Source organism: Magnolia sinica, chromosome 7 (assembly GCF_029962835.1).
Source record: "Magnolia sinica isolate HGM2019 chromosome 7, MsV1, whole genome shotgun sequence".
In the NCBI taxonomy this organism is placed as follows: domain Eukaryota; kingdom Viridiplantae; phylum Streptophyta; class Magnoliopsida; order Magnoliales; family Magnoliaceae; genus Magnolia; species Magnolia sinica.
The window spans coordinates 85498360-85525829 of record NC_080579.1 but is presented as its reverse complement, the minus strand read 5'-3'; the positions used below and the strand labels follow the sequence as shown (position 1 = coordinate 85525829).

The 27470-nt window shown below is 39.7% G+C and overlaps 1 protein-coding gene across 1 annotated transcript; it reads right to left on the bottom strand.

The window, feature by feature from the left end:
- Nucleotides 1–22681: 22681 nt before the first annotated feature.
- LOC131250692 (uncharacterized) lies at nt 22682–23401 on the bottom strand. Its single transcript, XM_058250975.1, has 2 exons — nt 23345–23401; nt 22682–23206 (listed from the first exon to the last, which is right to left on the bottom strand). Exons 1-2 carry the CDS (start codon nt 23399–23401, stop codon nt 22682–22684), a joined length of 582 nt encoding a protein of 193 aa, XP_058106958.1.
- Nucleotides 23402–27470: the final 4069 nt, after the last annotated feature.

Genomic DNA, 27470 nt, shown 5'->3' with positions numbered 1-27470 from the left:
CATTAACTTTTACTAAGGGGAAAACATAAATGTCAGCTTGATCCAAAACTTCTATGCCCCAGAGAAATTTTCAACCGTAGGAATTCAATCTCCATTGCTTCTAGTGGTGTGGTCCACTTGACCCTTTAATCTGCCTCCTTTTCAAGCTCATGCCCTAAAATGATCTTTCAAAATGGAACACATATATGACGGTGGGCCCTATAGAGCCCCCAATAGGACCATTCGTCTCTAGCCTGGGCTTGGTTATAACTAGGCATGAGACCACTCGACTCGTCTGACTCAACTTGTCCGACTCATTTAAACCCAACTCGACCCGAATCGATTGGATGAGTTGGTCGGAGTCGAGTAGGTTTTGCCCAATTTGAATTCAAATTGAGTCGAGTTCAAGTTACTTAGTAACTTAACCTGAAACTCAATCCTGTCAAACTCGACTTGATCCGAAACCGACTCAACTTGGATTCAGGTATATATAATAATAATAATAATAATAATAATAATAATAATAATAATAATAATAATAAAAACCTCAATTTCTAAGTATATCTAATCTATATGCTGCACCCAACCCCGATCTCTCTCTCTCTCTCTCTCTCTCTCTCTCTCTCTCTCTCTCTCTCCCTCCCTCCCTCCCTCCCTCATCCTCCTCTTCCTAGCCCGACAACCACCCACCACCCTTCTCTCTCTCTCTCTCTCTCTCTCTCTCTCTCCACTCTCTTCCTCCCTCCTCTTCCAAACTCCGCAGCCACTGATTGCTTGCCTCTGAGTGCAGAGGTTCGTAAGTAGTATCCAGTGAATACAGGGTCAATGCCACAGGGAGATGAATTGCGAGAAGGAAAAAATTAAATGTAAAACAAAATAAGTAATAAAAACTAAACTGATGATTTGATTTTGAAATTTTTGAATGGATGTAATTCAACTGCATTAAAATAACACCCAAGCTTCAAAGTTCCACACATAAGTTAATGTTGCAAAATTATGATGACTTGGATAACACAACTAGGATCTGAGCGCTATGGTTAGCCTAATCGGAAAATAAAATAGTTTAAATATTTTAATAAGTGATATAAAATATTAGAAAATCATGGATTTGCACAATTGATATATATTCTCAAGCGTCAGTGATTTTAAGAATTCAATATCAATGAGATAATGAAAATTAAAGAAATATAACAGGTTGAGAACCTCTCCTATCTAGGAAATCTGATTGATCTAGGGTAAGCCTATCCATTAATGTGGATCTCATATGATGGAAACATATGGATCTTACAAGAGAATAAAAAACAAAACCTAAACAATAAATAATATACATATATCATTCTTCTTATCATTAAAACAATCAATCATCATAACTCAAAGAATTATTAAATCCATGTGCTTTCTTTCCAGCTTGGGCTAGAAGGAACTTAGAAAAACATAATTAAATTGCAGAAATAAAAAGCAACAAGAAAGAAAAAAATGCAAATAAAAAAATCTAAAATAAAAAAATAACTTATAAAACTTTAATAAAATTAAAAACTCTTTAAAAACCTTAAGTTTTACTTTGGGATGCCTTTAATGATCCTTAGGAATGCCCTAGGAAGCCCTATTTATAAGTGGGGAACTCCAATTTTCGTACAGAGTTGGAAAACTCTAGAAACCGCCTTAAATTTACGTATTTTCTCAAAATAGACTTCTTGCTGCACAGTTTATTTAAAATAAATTTTTTGCTGCACAGTTTTTCAAAATAGACTTCAGATCTTCAGAATACACCTTTTAGGACGATTTCAGGATTCTTTACTTTAAATATTCGATTCTTTTCATTCCTCACTTGGTTTTCTTGGATCTTTAACATGTGAATTCTTTAATCTTGGTCTCCTAAGATCCATCCCTTGCCTTGGTGATTATTGAGTATCAAATTTATGCTTTTTAGCACCATTTTTCAATCCAAGCTCTTAAATTCACCTTGCAACACATACATGAGTAAAATAGAACATTAAGCTGATTCATGTTCATAAAACCAAAATATAAATGGAGAAAATTATACATTATTTGAGTCTCAACACACCTCCTAACCAGCATTTTTCTAGTCTTGAGCAAAATAAGTGAAAAAAATAAAAATAAGAATAAAACTAATTTTAGAAACAAAATTAAAACGAAAAAAATTCTAACAACACCACTTTCGTAGGTAATCTCGACTACATTTAGCATATGCAACAAGCCTTTAAACCCCCAGGTTTCCCCTAGTGGATGAGTTATAGTCTCATGAGGGTTTCCAGAAATGTTACCCACAAACATTAAAAACATGACATTAAAAACATGAAAAATATTTCAACACTGAGAAATTTATACAATTATGCCTCCATTCATTATATGAATTCAAAAACAAAACAATACTTACCCTAAGTCTGAAGTTAGTTAGAATCTTAATTTCCTAATCCATTACATCCTTGAGTTCAGAGACCTAATCAAAATTTAGGATAGTTATGATCTAATATCCTTAGGTGCTCTGTGACACTAGTCTAACTTTGAGAAATATGCATGTTCTCTATCCTAACTCCTTTCAATCATTCCAAGAATATGGAATCTCTAGTTATCTCATTTTCTTAATGTCATTTCTTCTTTTATCATCATATCCTCATTATTATAGACTACCCTCAGATGAAGATTCCCACCGGGTTTACTTCATAACCTAAGGTATCATACTTGTAATGGTAACAGTAATAGATACTTTGGTATCCTTACTCCAGACTATTGACACGATTGCTATAGTCATTGCATTCATGCTTTATAATAAAATTTTCTTTTTCCATCACTTTTTTTTTTCTTTCAATATTCTTTCTTTTTAGCATATATCAATAGTACTAGTTCATTCAACCTTGTTTGAATTAAAATTTGTTATTCTAGTTCACATATTATATTCCTCACTTAGTTAGCTAGGGTGTATTGTGAATTCAGTACATCAAATTACAACTCACTTTAAACTAGTGATTAGATAATTGAACTTAAGTGTATAATTTTCAGTTGTCAGAATTCTGACTACTATCAACCTAGAATAAATATTACTTTGCTTTTAGAATTTGCATAAGATGATGTTTACATTCTCGTATATAAACATATTATTTTGAAAATGTTGAAAAAAATTCCCCATAAACCAAAAAAATAAACTTAAAGCTAACTGAAACCTAATAAATAAATAAATAAACTGAAACCTATAAAAAAAACTCACATGGATGACCATCCACACCCCTCAACCTAAAATCTACATTGTCCCCAATGTAATGTTAATGTAATGCAGAGAACAATTAAAATAAAAGAAAGGGTGGATAGTACCTACCATGAAAAACTCACCTGCTATGTGACACTAAAAAGAATTGAATATGATACAAATCGTACAGAAATGCTTCGTCAGACTAGGAGCATCAATTTGAATATTCTGGCTCACGAAGAGGAACAAACTCCTCTCTCAAATGAAAGTTTTTCACATAAGGCTTCACTCTCTGACCATTAACATTATAAACATTGCCATTATGTAGATTCTCAATTTCAACAGCCCCATGAGTATAAACATTCTTCACAATGAAAGGGCCTGTCCATCTTGATCTTAACTTTCTCGGAAAGAATTAGAGACGATAATTATAAATAGGACATTTTGCTGAGGTTCAAAATTCTTCCTCAGGATGTTTTTGTCATGTAAAGCTTTGGTCTTCTCTTTGTAGATTTTAGAATTTTCATAGGAGTCTCTCTTCAGCTCCTCTAATTCATTCAACTCTAATTTTTTTTGTCCACTTGCTTGGTCCATATCAAAGTTTAATTTCTTTATTGCCTAGTAGGCTTTATGTTCCAATTCCACAGGCAAGTGGCAAGCCTTCCCATACACCAATCTATATGTAGATATTCCAATTGGGGTCTTATAAGCAGTCCTATAAGCCCATAAAGCGTCGGATAGTCTGAGAGACCAATTCTTTCTATTTGGCCTTATAGTTTTTTCTAAAATGTGTTTGATTTTCTGATTAGAAACCTCAGCTTACCCACTCGTTTATGGGTGGTATGGGGTGTTCACTTTATGCTTGATGCCATATTTCTTTATCAAAGCCTCAAATGTCATATTGCAAAAGTGAGACCCGCCATCACTAATGATGGCCTTTGGAGTTCCAAATCTAGAAAAAATATTTTTCTTGAGGAATCGTATGACCACTTTGTTGTCATTGGTCCTACTTGGAATTGCCTCAATTCACTTTGAAACATAGTCCACACCAACCAATATATAAAGAAATCCAAAAGAAGATGGAAATGGGCGCATAAAATCAATACCCCAACAATCAAATATTTCCAATGGTAAAATTGGGGATAAAGGCATCATGTTGCGCCGGGACACTCTTCCCAACCCTTGATATCTATCACAAGCAACACAGAAAGCATGGGTGTCTTTAAACATAGTGGGCCAGTAAAAATCACACTGTAGGATTTTTGCAGTAGTTTTCTTAGTAGAAAAATGACCACCATATGCTTCTATGTGACAAAAGGAAATAACACTCTAAACTTCATCCTCCAGGACACGACGTCTAAAAATCTGATCAGTCCCATATTTATATAAATATGGGTAATCGCAGAAGAAGTTCCTAACCTCAGTTTCAAAACGCTTTATATCTTGTGACTTCTAATTATAGGGCATTTTTCCTGTTACAAGATAGTTCACTATATCCGCATACCAAGGCAATTTGAAGATTGTAAATAATTGTTCATTAGGAAAAGTGTCCTGGATATGCATCTCCTCAGTGGAATCATCTAACATTAATTTGGAAAGGTGATCGGCCACTACATTTTCTACTCCCTTCTTATCTTTTATGTCTAAGTCAAATTCTTGGAGTAGGAGGATCCATCTAAAAAGTCTTGGCTTTGTATCCTTCTTAGATAGCAAATATTTCAAAGCCGAATGGTCCGTGAAAATGACCACTTTAGATCCCAACAAGTAGGACCTAAACTTATCCAAAGAAAAAACAACTGCAAGTAACTCTTTTTCAGTTGTTGAGTAGTTCACTTGGGCTGAGTTTAGAGTTCTACTCACATAGTGAATAACGTAGGGCCATTTATCTTTCTTTTGGCTCAAAACAGCCCCTATGACATAATCACTTGCATCGCACATTAGTTCAAAAGGAAGTGTCCAATCTGGTGGATGTATGATAGGTGCAGTGGTAAGGGATGATTTAATTTTATTAAAGGCACTTGCACACTCATCTGTCCACTTAAATGGAACATCCTTTTGAAGAAGATTAGTCAATGGTCTAATAATAACACTAAAGTCCTTGATGAATCTTCTATAAAAATCAGCATGCCCTATAAGTAATCTAATATCTCTAACAGTTCGGGGGATAAGTAGATTAGCAATAATGTCGAGTTTTGAGTGATCTACCTCGATTCCATTTTTGGAGATAACATGGCCCAAAACAATTCCTTTTTTAACCATGAAATGACATTTCTCCTAATTTAAGACAAGGTGTTTTTCTTCACACTTAGACAAGACAAGAGATAAATTATTGATGCATTCCTCAAAACTACTCCCAAATACAGAGAAGTCATCCATGAAAACCTCAAGAAACTTCCTAACCATATTTGAAAAAATACTTAACATACACCGTTGAAAAGTTGCTGGGGCGTTACATAATCCAAATGGCATCCGTTTGAAAGCAAACGTGCCAAATGGATAAGTGAACGTGGTTTTCTCTTGGTCTTCCAGGGCTATCTCTATTTTGTTATATCCAAAATATCCATCAAGAAAACTATAAAAGGATTGACCTGCTACCCTCTCTAAAACTTGATCAATGAATGGTAGAGGAAAATTGTCCTTCTTTGTGACCTGGTTTAATTTTCTATAGTCAATGCAAACACGCCAACCTGTGGTGACACGTGTTGGTATGAGTTCATTATTAGAATTTTGCACAATAGTTATTCCAGATTTCTTTCGGACTACTTGAGTTGGAGTCACCCAAACACTATCGGATATTGGGTAAATGATTCCCACATCCAATAATTTGATCACCTCATTTTTTACAACTTTCATCATGCTTGGATTAATGAGACGCCTTTAAGGTTATCTAATTGATTTAGCGTCCTCATTGAGGTAGATCCGATGGGTACATATGGAAGGGCTTATACCCTTGATGTCAAAAATGGGCCAGCCCAAGGCTTCTTTGTAGTCCCTTAGAATATTCAACAATTTAATCTCTTGATCCTTGTCTCCTTGTCTAAAAATGAAGAGATTACCACAGGATAAGTTTTATTTTCACCTAACTATACATACTTAAGCTCATTTGGTAGTGGTTTTAAAGCAAGCTTTAAAACATTGGTTGTTGATGGCAGAGGTCGCGAGTCCTCGATAGATAGGATTTGAGTGCGCAGTCTCCATTGGTACATACCAATGTCCTGGGTGGTAGTGCTCTCATTATTATCACAAATTTCAGCAAACACTTTTTCTAAATTAGAATTTTTCAAGTCCCCAATGACTTGAATCAATTCCCCAGTCAGACTAGGTTCCAATTCCCCTTCTTCTATCAAGCAATCCATGAAATTCAGCTCATATATCTCATTATTATCAATGGGCTACTTACATAGATTGAAAATATTTAGCTCTAGAGTCATGTTATCAAAAGACAAGTTCATCATTCCATTCCTGCAATTTATGATTGCATTTGAAGTTGTTAGGAATGGGCGGTCTAAATGATGAGAACTTGAGCGCTAACATTTATGCATGGTTCGGTGTCTAGTACAATAAAATCCATGGGGAAGTAGAATTTCTCCACTTGGACTAGCACATCCTCTAAAATTTCTCTTAATACCTTAATGGAGCGGTTAGCGAGTTGGAGCGTAATCGTGGTTGGTTTAAGCTCGTCTAACCCCATTTGTTTGTAAACCGAATAAGGTACTAAGCTGACACTTACACCCAAATCTAGCAAAACATGCTCAATTTAGAAATTCCCAATAATACAAGGAATAGTGGGACTTCCAGGGTCTTTGTATTTGGGTACGGCCCTTTGTTGAATGATAGCGCTCACTTTCTCAGTAAGGAAGGCCTTTTTGTGCACATTTTATTTCTTCTTTATATTGCATAAATCCTTGAGATATTTAACATATGATGAAATTTGTCTAATGGCATCAAGCAGAAGAATATTGATAGTAGCCTTTTGGAGCACATCCAATGCCTATTGATATTTCATGGGGGCAGTCGGATTCCGAAGTCTAGATGAGAACGGAACTGGAGGCTCATATGACTTAGTCTCTTTATCCTTTGATTGTTGCGGCTCTTGAACCATAGCTGGTTCATCATTCTCTTGAAACAGTGGTTCATCCTCCGGTATTTCTACCGGTTCCATTATCTTGTTATCGACCTCTTTTCCACTTCTCAAGGTAATGATTGCCTTAGCTTGTTCATGATGTAGTTCACTTTGATTTGAGTCTCCAATGAAATGTGTGTTTCTAGGGTTTGGCACAGGTTGAGAAGGAAGGGTGCCTTTTTCCCTAGCATTTAGTTGAGTCTCAATCTTAACCACAACCGTCTTTAATTCTAATTTGATTGGATTAGAGACTAATTAATTTGAGCTTGAGAGTTCATGAATGCGGTTAATGCATCCTCCACAGATGATCACTTTGGTGGGGGCACATATGGTGCATTGTTAGGTGTCCCAAAGAAGTTGTTTTGTGGAGGCATTTGAGGTGCATTGGGCGCATTAATTTGTGGTCCATTCCTCCAACTAAGATTAGGATGGTTACGCCAATTTGGATTATACGTGTTTCCCATTGGTTGCATAATTGACCTTTGGTAATTATTTATAGCATTTGCTTGCTCATGCTTATGCGTGATATTCTGTACAACTGAGATTATTGGACAATCCTTTGTGTCATGGTCTATACCACCACAAATGCTACAAAAATTACCTAAGAAAGTGTTTGCTTTAACCATATCAACTTTTCTAATTTGACCTTTCTAGCTAATGTAGTGAATTTTGCATTAAGGTCATCTTCCTCTCTTAGGACATACATCCCCACTTTCTCTTAGGAATGGGTCTAGTTTGGTTTGGTTTAGCAGAGACATCCCATGTCTGTGTATTCTCTACTAACATATCTAGAAAATCCCAAGCTTCATTATGATCTTTGTCAAGAAAGGTTCCACCACACATCATCTCTATAAACTGACGGGTATCCATGGCGAGTCCCTTTCGGAACGCATCAATCATGTGCCATGGTTCATAATCATGGTGTGGACAAGTAATTAGAAGGTCTTTGAAGCGCTCCCAAGTTTTAAAAACTAGTTCATTCTCCTTTTGGGAGAATGACATGATTTCTTGTTTTAGTGCATTTGTTTTGTGCTCAGGAAAGAATTTTTTCAAAAACTCTCTACTTAAGGCTTGCCATGAAGTGATGGTATTAGGTCTTAGAGAGTTGAGCCACGCTTTGGCCCGATCTTTTAGAGAAAATGAAAATAACCTAAGCTTAAGTATATCCCTATTACCATTGTTTACTTGTAACGTTGCAATTACTTCCTCAAAGTCTTTGAGATGCAAATAAGAGCTTTCAGAATCCAAGCCATAAAATTTAGGAATTAATTGAATCACACCTAGTTTAAAATCAATGTTCCTTATGTGAGTAGGGAACACTATGCAAGATGGTAAAGTTGATCTCTCAGGGTGTAAATGTTCACGTAAAGTCCGTGGTTGGTTTAACATATTCTGATGAACTTCATTTTCATCCTCAAGAGGAGGATTAGGTTGATTTTCTCTGTTTTGATTTATAGTTGGATTTGACAGGATTTAAATTATCAACTGGGTCTGCCATGGAATCCAAGTGATGTTGAGTGCCTCTTCTAAGTGAATGATCAAGGCCTGGAACTAGTCCGCCTTCGGAGGAGAGTCGATTATTTTGATCCCTACTCCAATGAGACATAAACCATCCACAACACACAACAAATACCACTAATTCAAATAGCAAGTATGATACTTAAAATAAAAATAAAAACTTAACCAACAACCCAGGCGGCAGGGCCGATCATGAGGGTTCAATTTACAAAGCAAAATAAATCAACATCCCAGGCGGCAGGGTCGACCATGAGGGTTCAGTCTACAAAACAAAAATAAATCAACAACCTAGGCGGTAGGGCGGACCACGAGGGTTCAGTCCACAAAATAAAAATAAATTAACAACCCAGGCGGAAGGGCCGACCATGAGGGTTCAGTCCACAAAGCAAAAATAAATCAACAATACGGGCGGCAAGGCCGACCATGAGGATTCAGTCCATAAAATAAAAATAAATTAACGACACAGGCAGCAGGGCCGACCATGATGGTTCAGTCCACAAAGCAAAAATAAATCAACAACCCATGCGGCAGGGCCGACCATGGGGGTTCAGTCCACAAAAAAATAAAAATAAATAAATAAATAAATTAATTAAGAAAAGTAAAGCTAATGCAGAAATTAAACTATGCTAATCTGTAAAATAGATTCAGCGGATGATCTTTGTGATCAAACAACAACTGTAGGACAACCATAACACTTGAGTGATAAAATTCCAAGCAGAACAACCTTATATCATAGTTAGTGCTTGAAAGATCCAACTGAATTTACTTTTAAAGAAACAAATCTACAAAAAATTTGGAGGGTTTAGAAGAGAACTTACCTTAGAGACATAAACCATCCACAACACACAACAAATACCACTAATTCAAATAGCAAGTATGATACTTAAAATAAAAATAAAAACTTAACCAATAACCCAGGCGGCAGGGCCGATCATGAGGATTCAATTTACAAAGCAAAATAAATCAACATCCCAGGCGGCAGGGCTGACCATGAGGGTTCAGTCCACAAAACAAAAATAAATCAACAACCTAGGCGGTAGGGCGGACCACGAGGGTTCAGTCCACAAAATAAAAATAAATTAACAACCCAGGCGGAAGGGCCGACATGAGGGTTCAGTCCACAAAGCAAAAATAAATCAACAATACGGGCGGCAAGGCTGACCATGAGGATTCAGTCCATAAAACAAAAATAAATTAACGACACAGGCAGCAGGGCCGACCATGATGGTTCAGTCCACAAAGCAAAAATAAATCAACAACCCATGCGGCAGGGCCGACCATGGGGGTTCAGTCCACAAAAAAATAAAAATAAATAAATAAATCAAGAAAAGTAAAACTAATGCAGAAATTAAACTATGCTAATCTGTAAAATAGATTCAGCGGATGATCTTTGTGATCAAACAACAACTGTAGGACAACCATAACACTTGAGTGATAAAATTCCAAGCAGAGCAACCTTATGTCATAGTTAGTGCTTGAAAGATCCAACTGAATTTACTTTTAAAGAAACAAATCTACAAAAAATTTGGAGGGTTTAGAAGAGAACTTACCTTAGAAAAAAATTTACCTTAGCTATCTTGCACAAATCTAATCTATTTCAGTCTCTCCCTAGCAACGATGCCAAAAATTTGATTGCTTGCCTCCAAGTGCAGAGGTTCGTAAGTAATATCCCGTGAATACAGGGTCGATCCCACAGGGAGATGAATTGCGACAAGGAAAAAATCAAATGCAAAACAAAGTAATAAAAACTAAACTAATGATTTAATTTTAGAATTTTTGAATGGATGTAATTCAACTGAATTAAAATAACACACAAGCTTTAAAGTTCCATACATAGGTTAATGTTCCAAAATCATGATGACTTAGATAACACAACTAGGATCTGGTGGAGGTAGTACGTACCCAATCGACCCCCAACCTGTGCTCTCCCTGAGTCCTTAATCGACTCGGGACTGAATCGGCCAAACCCGTTCGTGTCTGGTGACTCACGGCTTGGAACCGGATCACGTGCCATTGAGTCCGAGTCGACTCATACAAGGCTTATGGCACTCGTCCTAGTAGCAAAACCATGCACGTAACTTGTCAGATTCAAGTTCCTCCTGAGTGGGTCCCACCATGATATGCATCAGATTCACCTTATCCACAAGGTGTGCCGTTCGAAGTTCGGCTACGAGGCAAAAAAACTCAACCTGACTAGAAACTCACGTGGGACACACCATACGAAGTAGGTTGGATGGGACGGGAGCGAATTGGGTGAGATCCCACATCCACCCAGGTGTGTGGAATCCTGACTGTGGGCCCACTGTGATGTATGTGACTAAATCCACGCCATCCATCCTAATTCAAAGCTCATTTAATGGCATGATCCAGAAAATGAACAAGTTCCAAATCCCATAGTACAGGAAACAGCGGTGATTGACCATTAAAAACTTCTTGTGAGGGCACAAAAGCTTTCGATCAAGATGATATTTGTGTGGTCCCTTCATCCAGGTGTTTGTGACCTTATCAACAGCTTGGATGGAAAGTATTCAGGTAGAATCCATAAAGTTTTTAACGGTGGATATTCAATCAAGAGTGTTTCTTGTGGTGCGGTCCACCTAATATTTGAGTCGGCTTCATTTTTTGGGACCATTGCCTAAAATGAGCTTAAATGGTTGGACGGTGTGGAATTAAGGCACATTCACACTCGATCTCACCTATCTGCTCCAGGATGGGACGCCCAGCCGATAGAACCTTCCGGGCTGTTTTGTCCGCCACCTTTGTGTGAATATAAGCCGTCCGATTCTTTCACAAGAAATTAGGCCTTCCAAATCTCGGGCAGGCCACACCAAGTGAATTTCGGCATTGTAGCCACGATTTTTCTTTTTTATTGTTCCATTTAGTGTGGCCCACTTGAACATCTGATCGGGGGAAACACCCCCACCTGCCAATGGCTAGTGGTCGGTGCTCTGGGCACCCACCATGATGTTTGTATTTCATCCATGCCGTACATCTATTTTTATAGATCATTTTAGGCTATGATATAAAAAATTGAGATATATCCCAACCTCAAGTGGACCACATTACTGGAAACAGTGTTGACGACCATTAAAAACTTTTCTGGGCCCATAAAAGTTTGGTATCAAGCTGATATTTGTTTTTTTTTTTCCCTTCTATTAGGTCTGTATGACCTAATCAACATATTGGATGTCAAATAAACAGTACAGTCAGCCTTAGGAAGATTTTAATGGTGGATATCCAATTACTATTGTTTTCCTGTTGTGTGGTCCCCCTGAGACTTATATCCCTCTCATTTTTTTGGATCAAGCACTAAAATGATCCCTAAAAATGTATGAACGGCATTGATGAAACATAGGGTGGAGCCCATACAGCACTGACCATCAGCCACCGGGCTAGTGGCAGGGGAGTCGCCAATCCGTTTCCCGATCGGGCTGATTTACGAGCTCTAGGGTGAGCTTGGAGGTGAACCTGATGGTCGATTGTCATGCACCCACAAGGTGGGGGAAGCGGATTGGCTGGTGTACCACACACCAGCTATATAGCTAGTGTAGATGCGTGTCGTGCGAAGACGAGCGCGGACGCTCCCGAGTAGAGGTGTGCATTTGTGACCCGATCCGGCGGATCCGACCCGATCCGGCCCGTTCCGAACAGAACCGACGGCCAAGATCGGGCCTGATCGGGTTGTGGTTTCCAGATCCGATTTTTTTTCGGGTCAGGTCCGGATAGACCTCTGTCTGGGCCGACTCGACCCGGATACCCGAACCGATGGGACCCGAATCGCACCGAACAGACCCGAACCGATAGACAACGGGTAGTATAAAATAAATTTTTTATTTTTTTACCATAATTTTCCTAAAAATGAATGGGCGATATGGATAAAACACATAAATTGCATAAAATATGTTGATCAAGTCATGAGGACCCAGATGAAGGGAAAAAATAAATATCAGCTTGATCAAAAACTTTTATGGCCTACATAACGTTTTTAATGGTCAAAATTCATTCAACACTGTTTTCTATAATGTGGTTCACTTGAGATTTCAATATACCTCATTTTTTTTCTAATAACTTAAAATGATCTATAAAAATAAATGGAGGGCATGAATGAAACACATACATCATGGTGGAGCCCACAGAGGACGGACGTCCGGTGGCTAGAGGAGTAGCCCGTCCGTTTCCGCTTTCCAGTACAGCGTACAGGCAGTACAACTGTAATACATTTGGCCTCTCGAGCTGCAGGCGCTCCTCGAGCTCCGTTCTGTGCGAACGGTTCAAAGGAGATCAAAGTTATGACCCCACAGTGATGTATTTATCATATCTACACCGTTTATATACTTTTAGAGATAATTATAGAGTATTATGCAAAAAATAAATAATATCTAAAGATCATGTGGCCCACACCACAAATAGCAGCAGAGAATGATTTTCACGGTTAAACCATTCGTGTGGTCCACTCGATAGTTAGATCCGTCTTATTTTTTGTCTCAAGCCTTAAGACGAGCTTGGAAAATGGATGAACGGTTTTGATATAACACATATCCTATGGTTAGATCTACAAACCTTGCTCCCTTGGATTAAAAAATTACCCTGTACAGCCCTGCTTGCGTGAAATGCAAGTAGCTTGGTTTTCGTGCACTGCACGTCAGAGATTTAGTAAAAACGTTGTATACGTTTCGATTGAAAGTTCTTTCATATTCATGTAGGGCTCACCTTGATGTGTATGTTTTATCTAAGCCGTTCATCAATTTTTACATATTATTTTAGCCATTGAATACAAAAAGTAGGTATATTAAAGGTTAAAGTAGACTACATCAAATGAAACAATTTAATTAAATTTATATATCCGAATTTTACCCAATCCGATCCGACTCGGTTTTCCTAACCGAGTCGGACACTGTTCGAGTCACAGAAACCATTCATCGAATCTGTCCGAATCATGTGACCCAGATCCGGGCACGGATCGGATCAGATTCGGGTCCAGCCTGTAGAATTTCGGATCAGGTCGAGTTGAACCTAATCTGATCCGATCAGGACCGATGCCCAGCTCTACTCCCGAGCTCCAAGTTGTACCAACGGTTCAATGGAGTTCAAAGTTACATGGCCACAATGATGTATTTATTATATGTATATCGTTCATCCATTTTTAGAGATTATTTTAGAGCATTAGAAAAAAAAAATAATCGTATCCAAAGCTCAAATGTATTACACTAAAACCGGCAGGGTGGACAATGATTTTCACCTTTAAAAAATTCGTAGGGCCCACTATAACGTTTATTTTCCATCCAATCTATTAATAAGGTCAAAAATACATGGATGAAAAGGGAAAACAAATTTCATATTGATCTTAAACTTCTGTGACCCCAAAAAGGGTTTCAATGGTAGACGTTCAATCCCTTATTGCCTTTTGCAGTGTGGTCCACTTGATGTTTAGATATGTCTTATTTTTTGGCTCAAACCTTAAGACGAGCTCTCCAAATGGATGGACGGTTTGGATATAGCACATACCTCATGATGGGACCCACCGAACTTGCTGACGTCAATACATCAGCTATATAGCTGATGTGTTGTACAGCAGCCAATCCGCTTCCTAAGGTGGGCCCCTCACGGCTTGACACCTCAACGCTAATGAGACGAGGATCCATTCGGTGAAAACATATGAAAACATTGGCTAGGTCATTCGTGTACAAAAGAAGGATGTGGATTCGGTCAAAGTCCGGATAACACCGAGTTCGGTTAAGCCGCGAACGTGGCCCCACCTTAGCATATTTGATGTATATCCACGCCGTCCAACCGTTTTTCCAGATCATTTTAAGATAACGACCCAAGCATGAATTAGATCCAAATGACATATGGACCACACTACAGGAAACCGTTGTGATTAACCATTAAAATCTTCTTGTGGGCTGCAAAAGCTTTGGATCAAGCTGATATTTGTACTGTCCCTTCATTCAGGTCTATTTGATCTTAATTACCATCTAGTTGAATGGCAAATAAACATTACGGTGAAGCTTAGCAAGTTTCTAACGGTGGACGTTCCACTACCACTGTTTCCTGTGTGTGGTCCACCTGAGATTTGGATAAGCTCCATTTTTCATACATTCCACTACCACTGTTTCCTGTGTGTGGTCCACCTGAGATTTGGATAAGCTCCATTTTTCATTCATTCCACTACCACTGTTTTCTGTGTGTGGTCCACCTGAGATTTGGATAAGCTCCATTTTTTCCGTTCATTTCTTAAAATGAAATGAATAAATGGATGGACGGTGTGGATATACAAAGAATACATCAAGGTGGTCCCCACGGTCACGGTCTGACCGAATCAGGTGCGACAAGCGGACAGGTAAAATCAAATCTGTAGTTTGAACGAGTGGCTGCCAGGCACTCATTCGCCCTTCTAGAATAACCGAATCCATCCAATATTCCATCGAAAGCTCTGAAGCTACTCGCGCGATGAAGATTGAAGAAGATATTCGCAGGACATCTGCCCAAGATAAATGAATGTGAGATCTAGGCCAATCATCATGTAGGCAACATCGTAAGAATAGCCTGACCTAAAATTTAGGCTAGTCCTCTCATCAGAATTTCCACATGTACGTACGGATCAGCTATAGATCATTGGTCAGTTTTTCCTACTATTCATTTGTCATATATTTGTCTTCCTACTCGAAGTGTGTGGAATACCCTAATTTCGGACCAGGAAATACTTAAGGTGTGGCCCACCTGATGGATGGTACGGATCTTTTGCATGTGTGTCACGTTGGCCCCAATCACTTAAAGCTTGTGTACTTGGACGATCAAAATTCAGATTAAACCAACCAAATCTTGTATACCAGTTTAGATATATTATCAACACAAAAATTATACCTACTTGATTATCTGACTTTCAGATTAGTGGACACCAATTGGACGGTTAGAAATGAAAAGGATCCAACGCTCTTATTTCAAGAAACAAGTGTACAAGAATTTATGAGTGTTCAAATGATCTAATTTTTGGAATGTATATAACTTAAAAACTGTAGTTTCCAAAATTTATCCGGTTTATCTTGAGTTAAATGTGCCACATGTACCATTTCCAACTGCATGCGTATCAAGCATCATATGCAGCCCGAGTATCAAATAATTCTCGTTCCATGAACTACTTTCAAATCGAAAACCCTTGCCTGACGTGCATGAGATTTTACGCGGGAACGTGCCTGCCACTTCCGTGAAGGGGAATGCTTTATGTGCACGAGAGCCACCCCGTCCTTCACGTACAACACACCTTATTTGTTCTTGGTCAAAAAATTCAGGCTGATTTATCATTTAGGTGGGCCATCTCATAGGGAATTATAACTAAAATCCCTAAATTCAAGCGTTATGGTCCACCGCAGTTTTGGAATAGCTTTACTTTTGGGGGAGTTTGAGAAAGATGAATGGTTTGGATGAAATTTAGACAATACAGTGGGCTTTACTCGATACTAATGGTGCGCATTCCATCCAACTGTTTCCTATGGTATGGCCCACCTGAGTGTTGGATCGTCGCATTTTTTTGGATTCTAGCGTCAGGCAGTGTACGTGATGAACGGACTGGATCTCAAGAAAAGTTTGGCCCACGCGGCAGTTGTTACTTTCTGCGAGAACCTACCGAAGTCACGCTAGGGGGTTGCTTCCAAGAGTGGGTTACATTCAAGAGTTGAAAAGAAAAAGAATAAAGAGATGGTGGGCCACCTTGTGAAAGAGAACGTCTCTAGAATGTCTACCTTTAAAATGGCTGCTATTATTGTGGGCCATCAGGTTCACATTTGTTAGTTTAAAATTCATAGCATGACGACTATCCAAGTCTTTTCACGTGCATATCAGTGGACCATTAGCAGAAGAATGGAAAAAAAAAGGTAAAGAGAATTATAAGTTTACTAAGTAAACTTTGTGGGTCCCACCGTGATGTGTGTCTTGTACACGCCATCCATTCGGTTTTCAAGCTCATTATAGGACATGGCTCAAAATTGAGTATATCCAAAACTCAAGTGGGTTCTGGTCCTTGCCCGAGTGGTAGACTCTCAGTAGTTTCAACACACGCAAGGTCTTGGGTTCGAAACCCATAGGTGGTGAGCGCCCACAATACTGAGATACTCATCCAGATTAGGTATTGGAGCACCATCAGATTTAGGGAGCTTAGAGCTAGAGACGATTGGAGAACTAATGCCATATCAACCATGGAGGGAGAAAACCAATAAGATAGATTGTTAGTCGAAGATACCATTCACGAGGAGCTTACTTGTGCCCATTGTTGGAATATTTGGTTGAATTAAATAGACTATTAAAATTAAGAACAAAAAAAATTTGAGAAAGAAGAACTTATTGAATTGAGTCGAGACGTGACTGAGTCACTTGGCTTGAAATCGAATTTGCTTCCCTTGGACAGCGTCCCAAGTGTAACAGGTTTCCAGAGCAATCGACCTCAAGGATACGATGACTATGACCCGGTCCCAGCGGTGCACTCACTGTACATGAGCTCGAACTACTTGCAGTTTAATCCGAAAGTACTGAGTTGACTCAGCGATGACTCAGTAAAATTCTTAAAATCGTATCAGAGAGAGTTTTATAAGAGAGATAATAATTTCGTATATGTTAAAACTGGAATTGGAAGTCTTTATATAGACTCTGAAGTGATGTATAAACACCCTTTACAAAAGGTTAGGTTCGTTGGGTTTAAACCCAACAGGTATGACCAACCGGAAGGGATGCATCTCTCTGGTTTAAAACGAAAATGCCCAAGTGCGAGTATACTCTCGCAAATAAAGTCCCACGAGTACCCATACACACACACACCCACGCGAGTACACCCACACCGCACCCGCACCCGTACCCGCGCCCACGCCCACGCCCAGCCCAGCCCAGCCCGTCCCATCCCATCGCGTCGTGCACGCGCACACAGACACAGATACGGACTCGGACTCAGCTCGGCACGCGCGCGTGCGCATGGTCAATGACATAGATTAGAGCTATTGGCATAGCCACCCCCCTCCAGAGGACCAAATTCACATGCTCCCTGAAAGGGGCTCAAGCCCTAGGCAAAAAGATTATCTCATATACAAGATAGTTTACTTTGTCAAATCCGATATGGGACAAAACCCACAACACAAAAATACCAAAACTTTTCAAATGTGGAGGGAAATCACCGAAAATTTGAAAATTCAAAATTTTAATATTATTTTAAAACAAAATATAACACCCATAAAATGTTTGTGCAACTTACAGACATGATTAAGATGAGATGGATCCACAAATCCTTAAGGCTGGGTCATATAAACATCTTTAGTAAGCACACCATATAAAAATACATTTTATACATTAAGTTGTTGGATCAACCACCCGCAGGCAGTAGAGAGTATGAGATGAACTGTTGTATGCTTAACTACAAGACTGAAAGTCTCACCATAATCAATTCTAGGATGTTGATGAAAGCCTATGGCAACAAGACGGGCTTTATAATATTTAATGAAGCCATATGAATGTTGTTTAATCTTGTAAACCCATTTGCAACCAACCAATTTTGTCCATGGGGAGGAACCAAAGTCTCAGGTGCCTTGTTTTTGCAGTGCCATAGTCGCACGCCAGTGAGCTAACTTAACATCATGAGTATAGCAAGTACGCTCTGATGGTGCAAGCGTGACCTGAAGAGTCATGGGAGAAATAGATATTTTGTGGTGATAAACACCTTAGGTTTAAAAACTACATCCTTTGCACATCCTTTGCCTGAGTGCGGATATGATGAGATTGGACAGGCGGGTGGGATGGTGGGATAGAAGGAAGTACAAGTGAGGGTACATGAGAGGGTTGGGAGACAACATCAAGCAGGTGAGACCGAAAGTAAAGTAGGTGAAGTAACAATAGGCGTTATTGGCACCTGTGGACAACTAGTAGGTTTGTAAGGGCTAGTCACAATATCCCCAACATGGACACGATCTAGAGAAGTAGCTAGGTGATTTAAGTATGGTCAGATCATGTTCAATCAAAGTAGAGTTATCCATAGAAGCAAAGGATAATGATGTTCATAAAAAAACAACATGCCGAGACATGTAAATCTTCTTTGAGACCCTTATCCACAGCACAAAAGGCATCGTCCCAAAACATGTGTGGGAAGTTGGAATGCTCTCGTAATGCGAGACCAGTCTCAACAATACAATGGTGTTTCTGCTCTACCAACCCATTCTATTCAAGCATGTGAGGGTAGGAAAGTTATAAAGGTTTGAGCAAAAACCACCACACACAATCGTGGTGAGTATTTCTTGTATATATAGATAATTACAATGTGCATAAGAATAATTACAGATCAGAGTTATAAATGCTAATTACAATAAAAATGGAAAGAATAGATTATTCTATACAAATTAATCTCTCTAAGATTAAGGTCAATATGTCAAGCCGTGGATTGAGGTAACGTATCCCTAACCCCCCCCCCTCGCACAAGCTGAGCGTTGGATTTGAACTAACATGAAGCTTGGTATAAAGGAATTCAAAGAGAGGTCAAGAAACACTCTTGGTGAAGAGATCGGCAACCTATAGATGAGAGGGCACATATTGAGTGCGAAGTTTACCAGCAATGACAAGTTCCCGAAGGAAATGATAATCTAATTCAACATGCTTGGCCCGTTTGTGGGAAACGGGATTGGAGCTTAAGAAGATCGCACTTTTGTTGTCACATAAGAGAATAAGCTTCTGGGAAATGGGAACCTTAAGATCATGAAGTAGATGGGTGAGTTAAAGGAGTTCAGTTGCAGTAGTTGCAAGGGCGCGATACTCAGACTCACAACTGGAACAAGAAATAGTGGGTTGCTTCTTGACACTCCAAGAAACCAGATTATCGCTAAGATAAATGGAGTAGCCAAAGGTGGAACGGCGAGTATTGGGACAACCAGCCCAGTCAGCATCAGAGTAAGCAACCAGGGCACCAGAAGTAACAGAAGGGTGAACAATAAGACCAAAGTGAAGTGTGCCCTTGACATAGCGTAAAATGCGCTTGATAACAAGAAAGTGATCTGTAGTAGGGGCATGCAGGAACTGACTAACAGAGTTAACAGCATGAGCGATGTCAGGGCGAGTGATGGTTAAGTACTGAAGGGCACCAACTAGTGATTTGTAGAAAGTGGGGTCCGAGAAAGCAGGACCATCGCCAGTCAGATGCTGAGAGATGACCATAGGAGTGTGAACAGGCTTGCTGTGAAGTAACTGTGCTCGAGTCAGAATATCCTGGGCATATTTTAGTTGACTGATAAAGAGACCATTAGTAGTGTATGTAGCTTCCAAACCAAGAAAGTAGCTGAGGGAGCCCAAGTCCTTGGTGGAAAACTCAGAATTGAGCTTGCGAGCGAAGTTGTCAAGGTAGGAAGAGTTGTTGCCAGTAATAATAATATCATCAACATATAAAAGTAGATAAATAATGTCAGACTGCTGATGAAAGACAAAGAGAGAGGTGTTTGCACGGCTGCAAGAAAACCCAAGGGGGAGAAGAAAGGAATTGAAACGCTGAAACCAGGCACGAGGAGCTTGTTTGAGGCCATAGAGCGCTGTCTTCAGATGACAAACATGATTCGGGTATTGAGGATCAATGTACCCAGGAGGCTGTTCCATATAAACCTTTTCAGTGAGAGTGCCATTGAGAAATTCATTCTTCACATCAAGTTGGTGGAGAGGCCATCTGTTGGTAACAGCAAGAGAGAGCACAACGCGAACAGTAGTAGCCTTGATAACAGGACTGAAAGTGTCAGTGTAGTCAAGACCAGGTACCTGAGTGTAGCCTTTGGCCATAAGCCGAGCCTTGAGGCGTTTAATGGATCCATCAGGCAAGTATTTGGTCCGAAACACCCATTTGGAACCGACAATATTGGTGTTAGCAGGTCTAGGGACCAAAACCCAAGTGCGGTTATGTTGCAGAGCTTGAACTTCTTCATCCATGGCAGCAAGCCATGCAGGATTCTTAGCAGCAGATTTGAAACCTTTAGGTGCAGTGGAGGCAAGGAGAGCAGAGAGCGGTCCAGAGGATCCCAAAATACTGAGATTCAACGGATGATGAGTCTTGAAAATGCCAGCTTTGGCTCGTGTGAGCATGGGATGAGAAATGAACTAAGAAGCTGGAGCAGGAGTGGGATCAGTGAGAAGCGGAGATACATCAGAGTCAACAGGAGGTGGTCGAGGCTCCTGAGATGGTGGACCCGCAAGAGAGTCAGTAACCTGCAAAGACTCGTCCACTGGGTCAGTACAAATGACAAACGGGTTAGATCCGGATGGAGTAATATGCGGAGAATGGTGTAGGGGAGACAGTGCAGGTGGGTCAGTATGAGGCAGGCTTGGTTTGAGAAAATTCGAAAAATGGAGAGATGAAGGGGGCTGAGCCTGAGAGCGATCCCAAAAGGGAAAATGGTGTTCATCAAATTGGGCATGGCTGGTAATATAAAGTCTGGAGGTAGTGGGATCAAGACAGCGAAATCCTTTATGAGAAGGACTGTATCCCAAAAAAATGCAAGGAATGCTGCGGGGAGAAAATTTGTGAGACATATAATCACGTAAACAAGGATAGACTCAACAACCAAAAGGATGAAAATTCTCATAATTTGGTGAAGAGCCATAAAGAAGCTCAAAAGGAGACATACCTTCAAGAAGCGGTGTGGGCAAGCGATTGATGATGTATGCTGCAGTGCTGAAGGCGTCAACCCAGAAACGAGGAGAAATATGGGAATGGAAAGAAGTGCCAATCCTGTCTCGGTCACATGTCGGTGTTTTCTTTCAGCGCGGCCATTCTGGGTGGGTGTATATGGGCAAGAGAGTTGATGGTGAATACCCGAGGTGCTAAGGTGCGTTTTGAAGCGATTGCTTGTAAATTCGGCACCACCATCACTTTGAAAATTTTGATGTGGGTGGAATGTTGGTTTTTCACAACTTTTTGAAAGTGAATAAAAATATCGTAAAATTCAGATTTTAATTTCAAAGGGTAAAGCCAAGTGAAACGGGAATAATCATCAATGAATAATACATAATAAATAAATCCCGAGTTTGACTTTATGAGGAAAGGACCCCAAATATCACAATAAATAAGATCCAACACATTAGACGATCGACGATCATTACGAGAATAAGGCAATCGATGATTTTTGGCAATTTGACATGTGTCACATAAAACTGGAGAAGGCAATAAAGAGGTAAGGTAGAGATGACCATTTTTATTTAAAAACGAAATAACATAATGATTTACATGTCCCAGACGAGCATGCCATAAGTCATATGAAGCATGTAAAGCCTTAGTTTTAAGAACAGAAATAAAAGCGGAGTTTCCGCGCTTCAGCACATATAGGCCGCCATCTCTCTTACCGGTTGCCACCACCCTTCCCGTTTGACAATTCTGGATGAAAAAAAGGTTATTAGTAAATGTAACAGAGAGAGGAAAATCATATGTTAATTTACTAATGGACAAGAGATTTTTTATTAGACGAGGAACGACTAATACATCCAATAAATCAAGTGTTGGGCTAGGAGAGATAGTACTGGTGTGGGTAATGGGTAGGGAAGCACCATTCCCTACAATTACACGATCCTTACCCGTATAATTACTTGCTTGATCCAAGTGGGAGAGGTCTGGTGTCATGTGGGGCCGAAGCCCCTGTGTCCAGGTACCAATCACTGGTCTCGGGCCCATTAAGAGAGCAAGAGGCGTTAAAGGCCTCAGTGAGATGAGCTATGTTGCCGACAGCATCTCCTCCCCATGCATACCTCTGGTTGCACTTATCGGCATAGTGCCCTTCTTGCTGGCAGATTTGGCAGTGCGGTGGACAGCGTCCCTGCCCTGAGTTTGGACGGCCATTACTGCGATTTGAAGAGGGATTTCATCCTTGGTGGTTGCGATTTGAGTGCCTGGAGTTTGAGCGATGATTGCCGCGATTTGTGACTGTGAAAGCAGCGTTTGGTGGACCAGAGGATTCAAGAGACCGCTGGAAAAGCTCAAAGCTTTCGGCCTTGGAGACCAAATCGGAGAAAGAAGGCAGGGGCGTTTGGGCCATTTGGGCGGTGGAGAAGCTAGTGAACTCAAAACCCAGTCCTCGGAGGAACCAGTGAACTTTGTCAGTGTCGTCGACAGCTCTTCCGATGGCATAGAGTTGATCACAAAGGGCTTTGAACGCTCGAGCATACTCTGTTACCGATCGAGTCCCACATTTCATCAGTTGTAGATCGTCCTTGAGATGAATTTCTCTTGCCTTTGATTGGTGACTAAAGGTGTTTTCTAGTGATAACCAGACCTCGCGTGAGGTGGAGAGGCCTACAACCTTGGCCATGACTTCCTCCGTGAGGGAGGAGAGTAGAAAGAGGCGCTGGTCGATGTTCTTCCACGCCAAGTGTTTGATGCTTGGCGTCTGAGAGCCAACAGGGTCAAAGCGTGGAGGAGGTGGAAGAGTTCCATCCACATGACCTAGTAGTTCTTGGCTTTCAAGTAGAGGAAGAAGTTAGCTCTTCCATAGGAGATAATTGGAGGATAATAATTTGATGGTTACCATGTGAATCATGGTGTTGAAGGGGAGAAGGGAGGGTGAGTTGTTTTCGGCAGCCATTGAAGCAAGAGGGATCAATGGAGGCTAATCCTAGAGGGCTCTGATACCATATAAAGGTTTGAGCAAAGACCACCACACACAATCATGGTGAATATTTCTTGTATATATAGATAATTACAATGTGCATAAGAATAATTACAGATCAGAGTTATAAATGCTAATTACAATAAAAATGAAAAGAATGGATTATTCTATACAAATGAATCTCTCTAAGATTAAGGTCAATATGTCAAGCCGTGGATTGAGGTAACATATCCCTGACAAAAGTCGGTAAGAGATACCATGTGTCATTAGAAATGACCGAAAATGGTGACTGAAAAATTCACCCCCTCCATTAGTCCAAAGGGATTTAATGGTTTGGCCAAGCATATTCTTAACTAGTGTTTTGAAAGATACAAATATAATATCATAAACCAATGATTTAACTGAAGCAGAAATAACCAACAATGGCAACTGAAATCATCAACAAAAATAACATAAAATCTAGCACCAGATATGACGGAAGGAGAGGTAGGACCCCTGACATCCGAGTGAATAAGATCGAGCGAAAAAGAAGAGATGGAAGCCAAAGATTGGAAGGAGAGTCTTGAGATTTTTCTTAATTGACATGTAGAGGGGAGTAGCGTACAAGTCGATGGATCAGCAAATGGAAGAACTGCAACATGATGCTTAAGAACCTAAGGGGATGGATGCCCTAGCCGATCGTGCCAAAGAGATCATGAAGCCCGTACACATGGAGCACGGTAGGAGGAACTCGGGCATCATTACATGAAGATGAAGTGGGTAAAGGCCATTAAAGCTTTGTTCTTAGTAAAGGATCTTCCCCGACCTGTTGTCCTTAACAAAAAAAAAAAAAAACCCCCGAGGAAGTGAAGACAAAAATGCAGTCATTATCCTTTGAAAATTTAGAGACAAAAAAGATTCTCAGAGAAAGCAGGAATATGAAGAATGTTAAGCAAATTAACAGTAGAGCTATTAAGGGAGTAGGATGAGGCGCCAATATGAAAAATAGGTACGGCATTTCCATTCCTAATAGTAAGACAATCATTGCGAGCATACTCAGAGTTTAGAGAGAGTGTGTTGAAATCAGGAGTAACATGGCTGAGAGGAAGAGTGGCCACTATTGATCGAACCCAATGGTTAACAACCCCAAGTGCAGGGCTACGATGTAGTAATAATTCGGTGAGACCGACGTTGAATTCAGAGGAAATGGTGAACACGGCCTAAAACTAATCTAAATCTAATGGTTTGTCTGGGTTTTTAATCCAGTGAGATAAAAAATGATTTTTAAAAGAATAAAAATAAAATATTAAGGATTCAAGAATCCATTTAAACCGATCACATATTCAATTTATTAATTTAATATATCTCTCAATTGGAATTGAAATCGTATCATATCCAATCGGAAGATAATTCTGTTAATTCATTTATAAACACAAAGAAGAATATGATTTCAATTGATCGATTCTCTCATGAAGCACTTGGATATTAATCGCAGGGAATCAAAAGCGTCTAAAGCACCCATATGCGTCAATAATCAATTAATTATATAGATTTGAATTATTCTTTAATTTAAGTTCAACAATTGTTAAATCAAAGCATTCATTATACCTGGAGTGCACAATATATTCAGAAATAAACAACTTAAAAACTTTAAAGTAAATCCAAATCAAAGCAATCTACTATCATCATTTAAAATAATGTTATTGAATCAAATAAACTAAATACTGAAATTGAACTACAAGCTTCATCCCCTAGCCTTAACTAAGATATTAACCTAACATGGCTAATATCTTAAAAAAGAAACAAAAGATAAACTAGAATTAAAGGAAAGAATAAGAAGGACAACTCTATTGAAGCTCTGTCACCCCTATGTCTTTATTACAAGTCTTAATTCATAAAATATCCATTTAAATAGAGAATTTCTGCACCGACTTCAAATTTACGCACTTTATCATTCTTTGGTTGCACTGATTATACGCTTCAGTCATACCGAATATCTCTTCGGTCGCGCCAAATTGGTTTATCAATTGCAGTCAAATTTCTTCAATAACCATCTGAAGTTTATGTTTCCCTTAGATCACACCAAACTCTCCTTTAGTAGCACCAAACATCTCTTTCGTTGCACCTAAGGTTGAGCCGAATTAAATATGAAATCACAGTTTTGTTTTCGCACTATTTTGTGTACATTTGGTTGGACTGAACTAACCTTAGGTGGGACTGAATAGTCTGTTATTTTTGCTATTAGATTTTTTTAATTTTTCCACCATTTTCTTCATTATTTGTCCTTGGTTTTCTTAGATATTTGGCATGTGAATTCTTCATTAATGTCCTATATAAACTCAATTCTCCAGTGTCTTCAACTTTATCTCTTTTTAAGCTTTAAATTCATCTTTTAAGCGTGTGTTCTTCTTTAGGTCCAAAATCATATCGCATGACAAAAATATATATAATTATTTCGAATTAACACTTAATTATATGAAAAGCTAATGTAATTGAGGAGATAAAAATACAATATTTAAACATTATCAACTACGACCTCCTTGAGTATGACCCCTCTCACGGCCTCGAAAGGAAGACCTCCCCAAGAACCCCCACCGAATTGGGAGGCATTAGGCCTAAAAAAAAAGAAGCAGATGTTGGATAATAGAGAGATGAGCTCGAAAGACACGAGTACAGTTGGAATTCAAAAGTTAGGAGCTAATAAAATTGATGAACATTATTTTCCCATAGTTTATGTGGTGTGGTCTAGTTGAACTTTGGTTATGTTTAATTTTAGGCTCATTTCCTAAAATGAGCTGATAAAATCGATGGATGGCATTGATAATACAAATGCATCACCGTTGCCCCCGTAGAGCGTACTTGCCCAACTGAGGCAGATCCAAATCTCCGGTGGACCCAATATGGGTATTTCCTCCCCTTTTTTCACACACACTCCCACCTCCACACACTCAAATCACGGTGAGATTTCACTGCATCGAGTACTCAGAACCCATGACCTCGTGTTCAAACTCTTGAAGAGTCTACCGCCGTCGGATTTCACTCATTCAAGGGTTGAAAAGAAATGAAAAAAGACATGGTGGGCTAATGGAATGTCTCTAAATTCTCCACCTGAAACATTACAGCTATTTTTGTGGGCCACCCCGTTCACATTCGTAAGCTTAAAATTCATGGCTATCGGACCATCCAAAGTCTTCGCATGTGCGTAGAAGTTGGACCATTACAAAATGTTTACCAAAGAAGGAAAAAATAAAAAGTATCCGATCACCGTTGAATTCTTAAAACAGAACCAATCACATACAGGCGAGGCACCGCAAAGTTGAGACTTCAATAGTGTATGACATCAGTGCTGTCAAACTGATGGGCCGTAACATGAAGATTATATGAGACAAAATCAAACCGTTCTCCCCAGCCACGTCACTGTTATCTGTGTACCACCGATGGTCTGACTCAACATCAGGTGTGGCCCATCTAGTGATTCGGTCAGCCTGATTTTTGAGAATTGTAATCTTCCAGGTGGGGCCTATCCTTTTCATGGTACTGATGCCCTACAGAAGATGCCTGTTGCCTATCGTTGCTTGTATGTGTTCAGTTCTCTCTCTAACAATCTCACCGTTTCAGACGGTGGCCCACCAGATAATTGCCCAGGGCAGCATGGAGTGCACTGATACGTGGCCCAACACGGTACATGGGTTTTCGATTTTGACAAGTGAGGCCCATGGTACGGTGATATAGGCCATTGGTCTATTGAGTCTCGCTGTAGGTGGAGTATATGCGTACAAGATCACCATGATCGGATGATCTTTACCCTTCAATTCGACACCTACAGACAGACGGTTCAAAAGAAAAATGAAGCAACGAGCCACATTCAACTGAAATCACTAGGACTCAACAGACCAATGGTCCCGCAATCTGGTTTATTGAGCCCGTAGACTCGACTTGTGAGAATCGAAAAGCAATGTATACCGTGCAAAAGAAGCGAGTCCAGGCACTCACAGGATTCATGCTCCCACCAGGGTCGCTTGATGGGTCTCACATCCACTCAGGCAGGCCACACCAAGCGAATTTA

Excerpts from the sequence above, each read along its gene's own strand:
- LOC131250692 (XM_058250975.1), bottom strand. The coding sequence starts at position 23,401 with ATGGCTGCCGAAAACAACTCACCCTCCCTTCTCCCCTTCAACACCATG. Across the intron at positions 23,207-23,344 it reads TCAACACCATGATTCACATG|ACGCCAAGCATCAAACACTT; the intron begins GTAACCATCAAA and ends GTTGGCTCTCAG.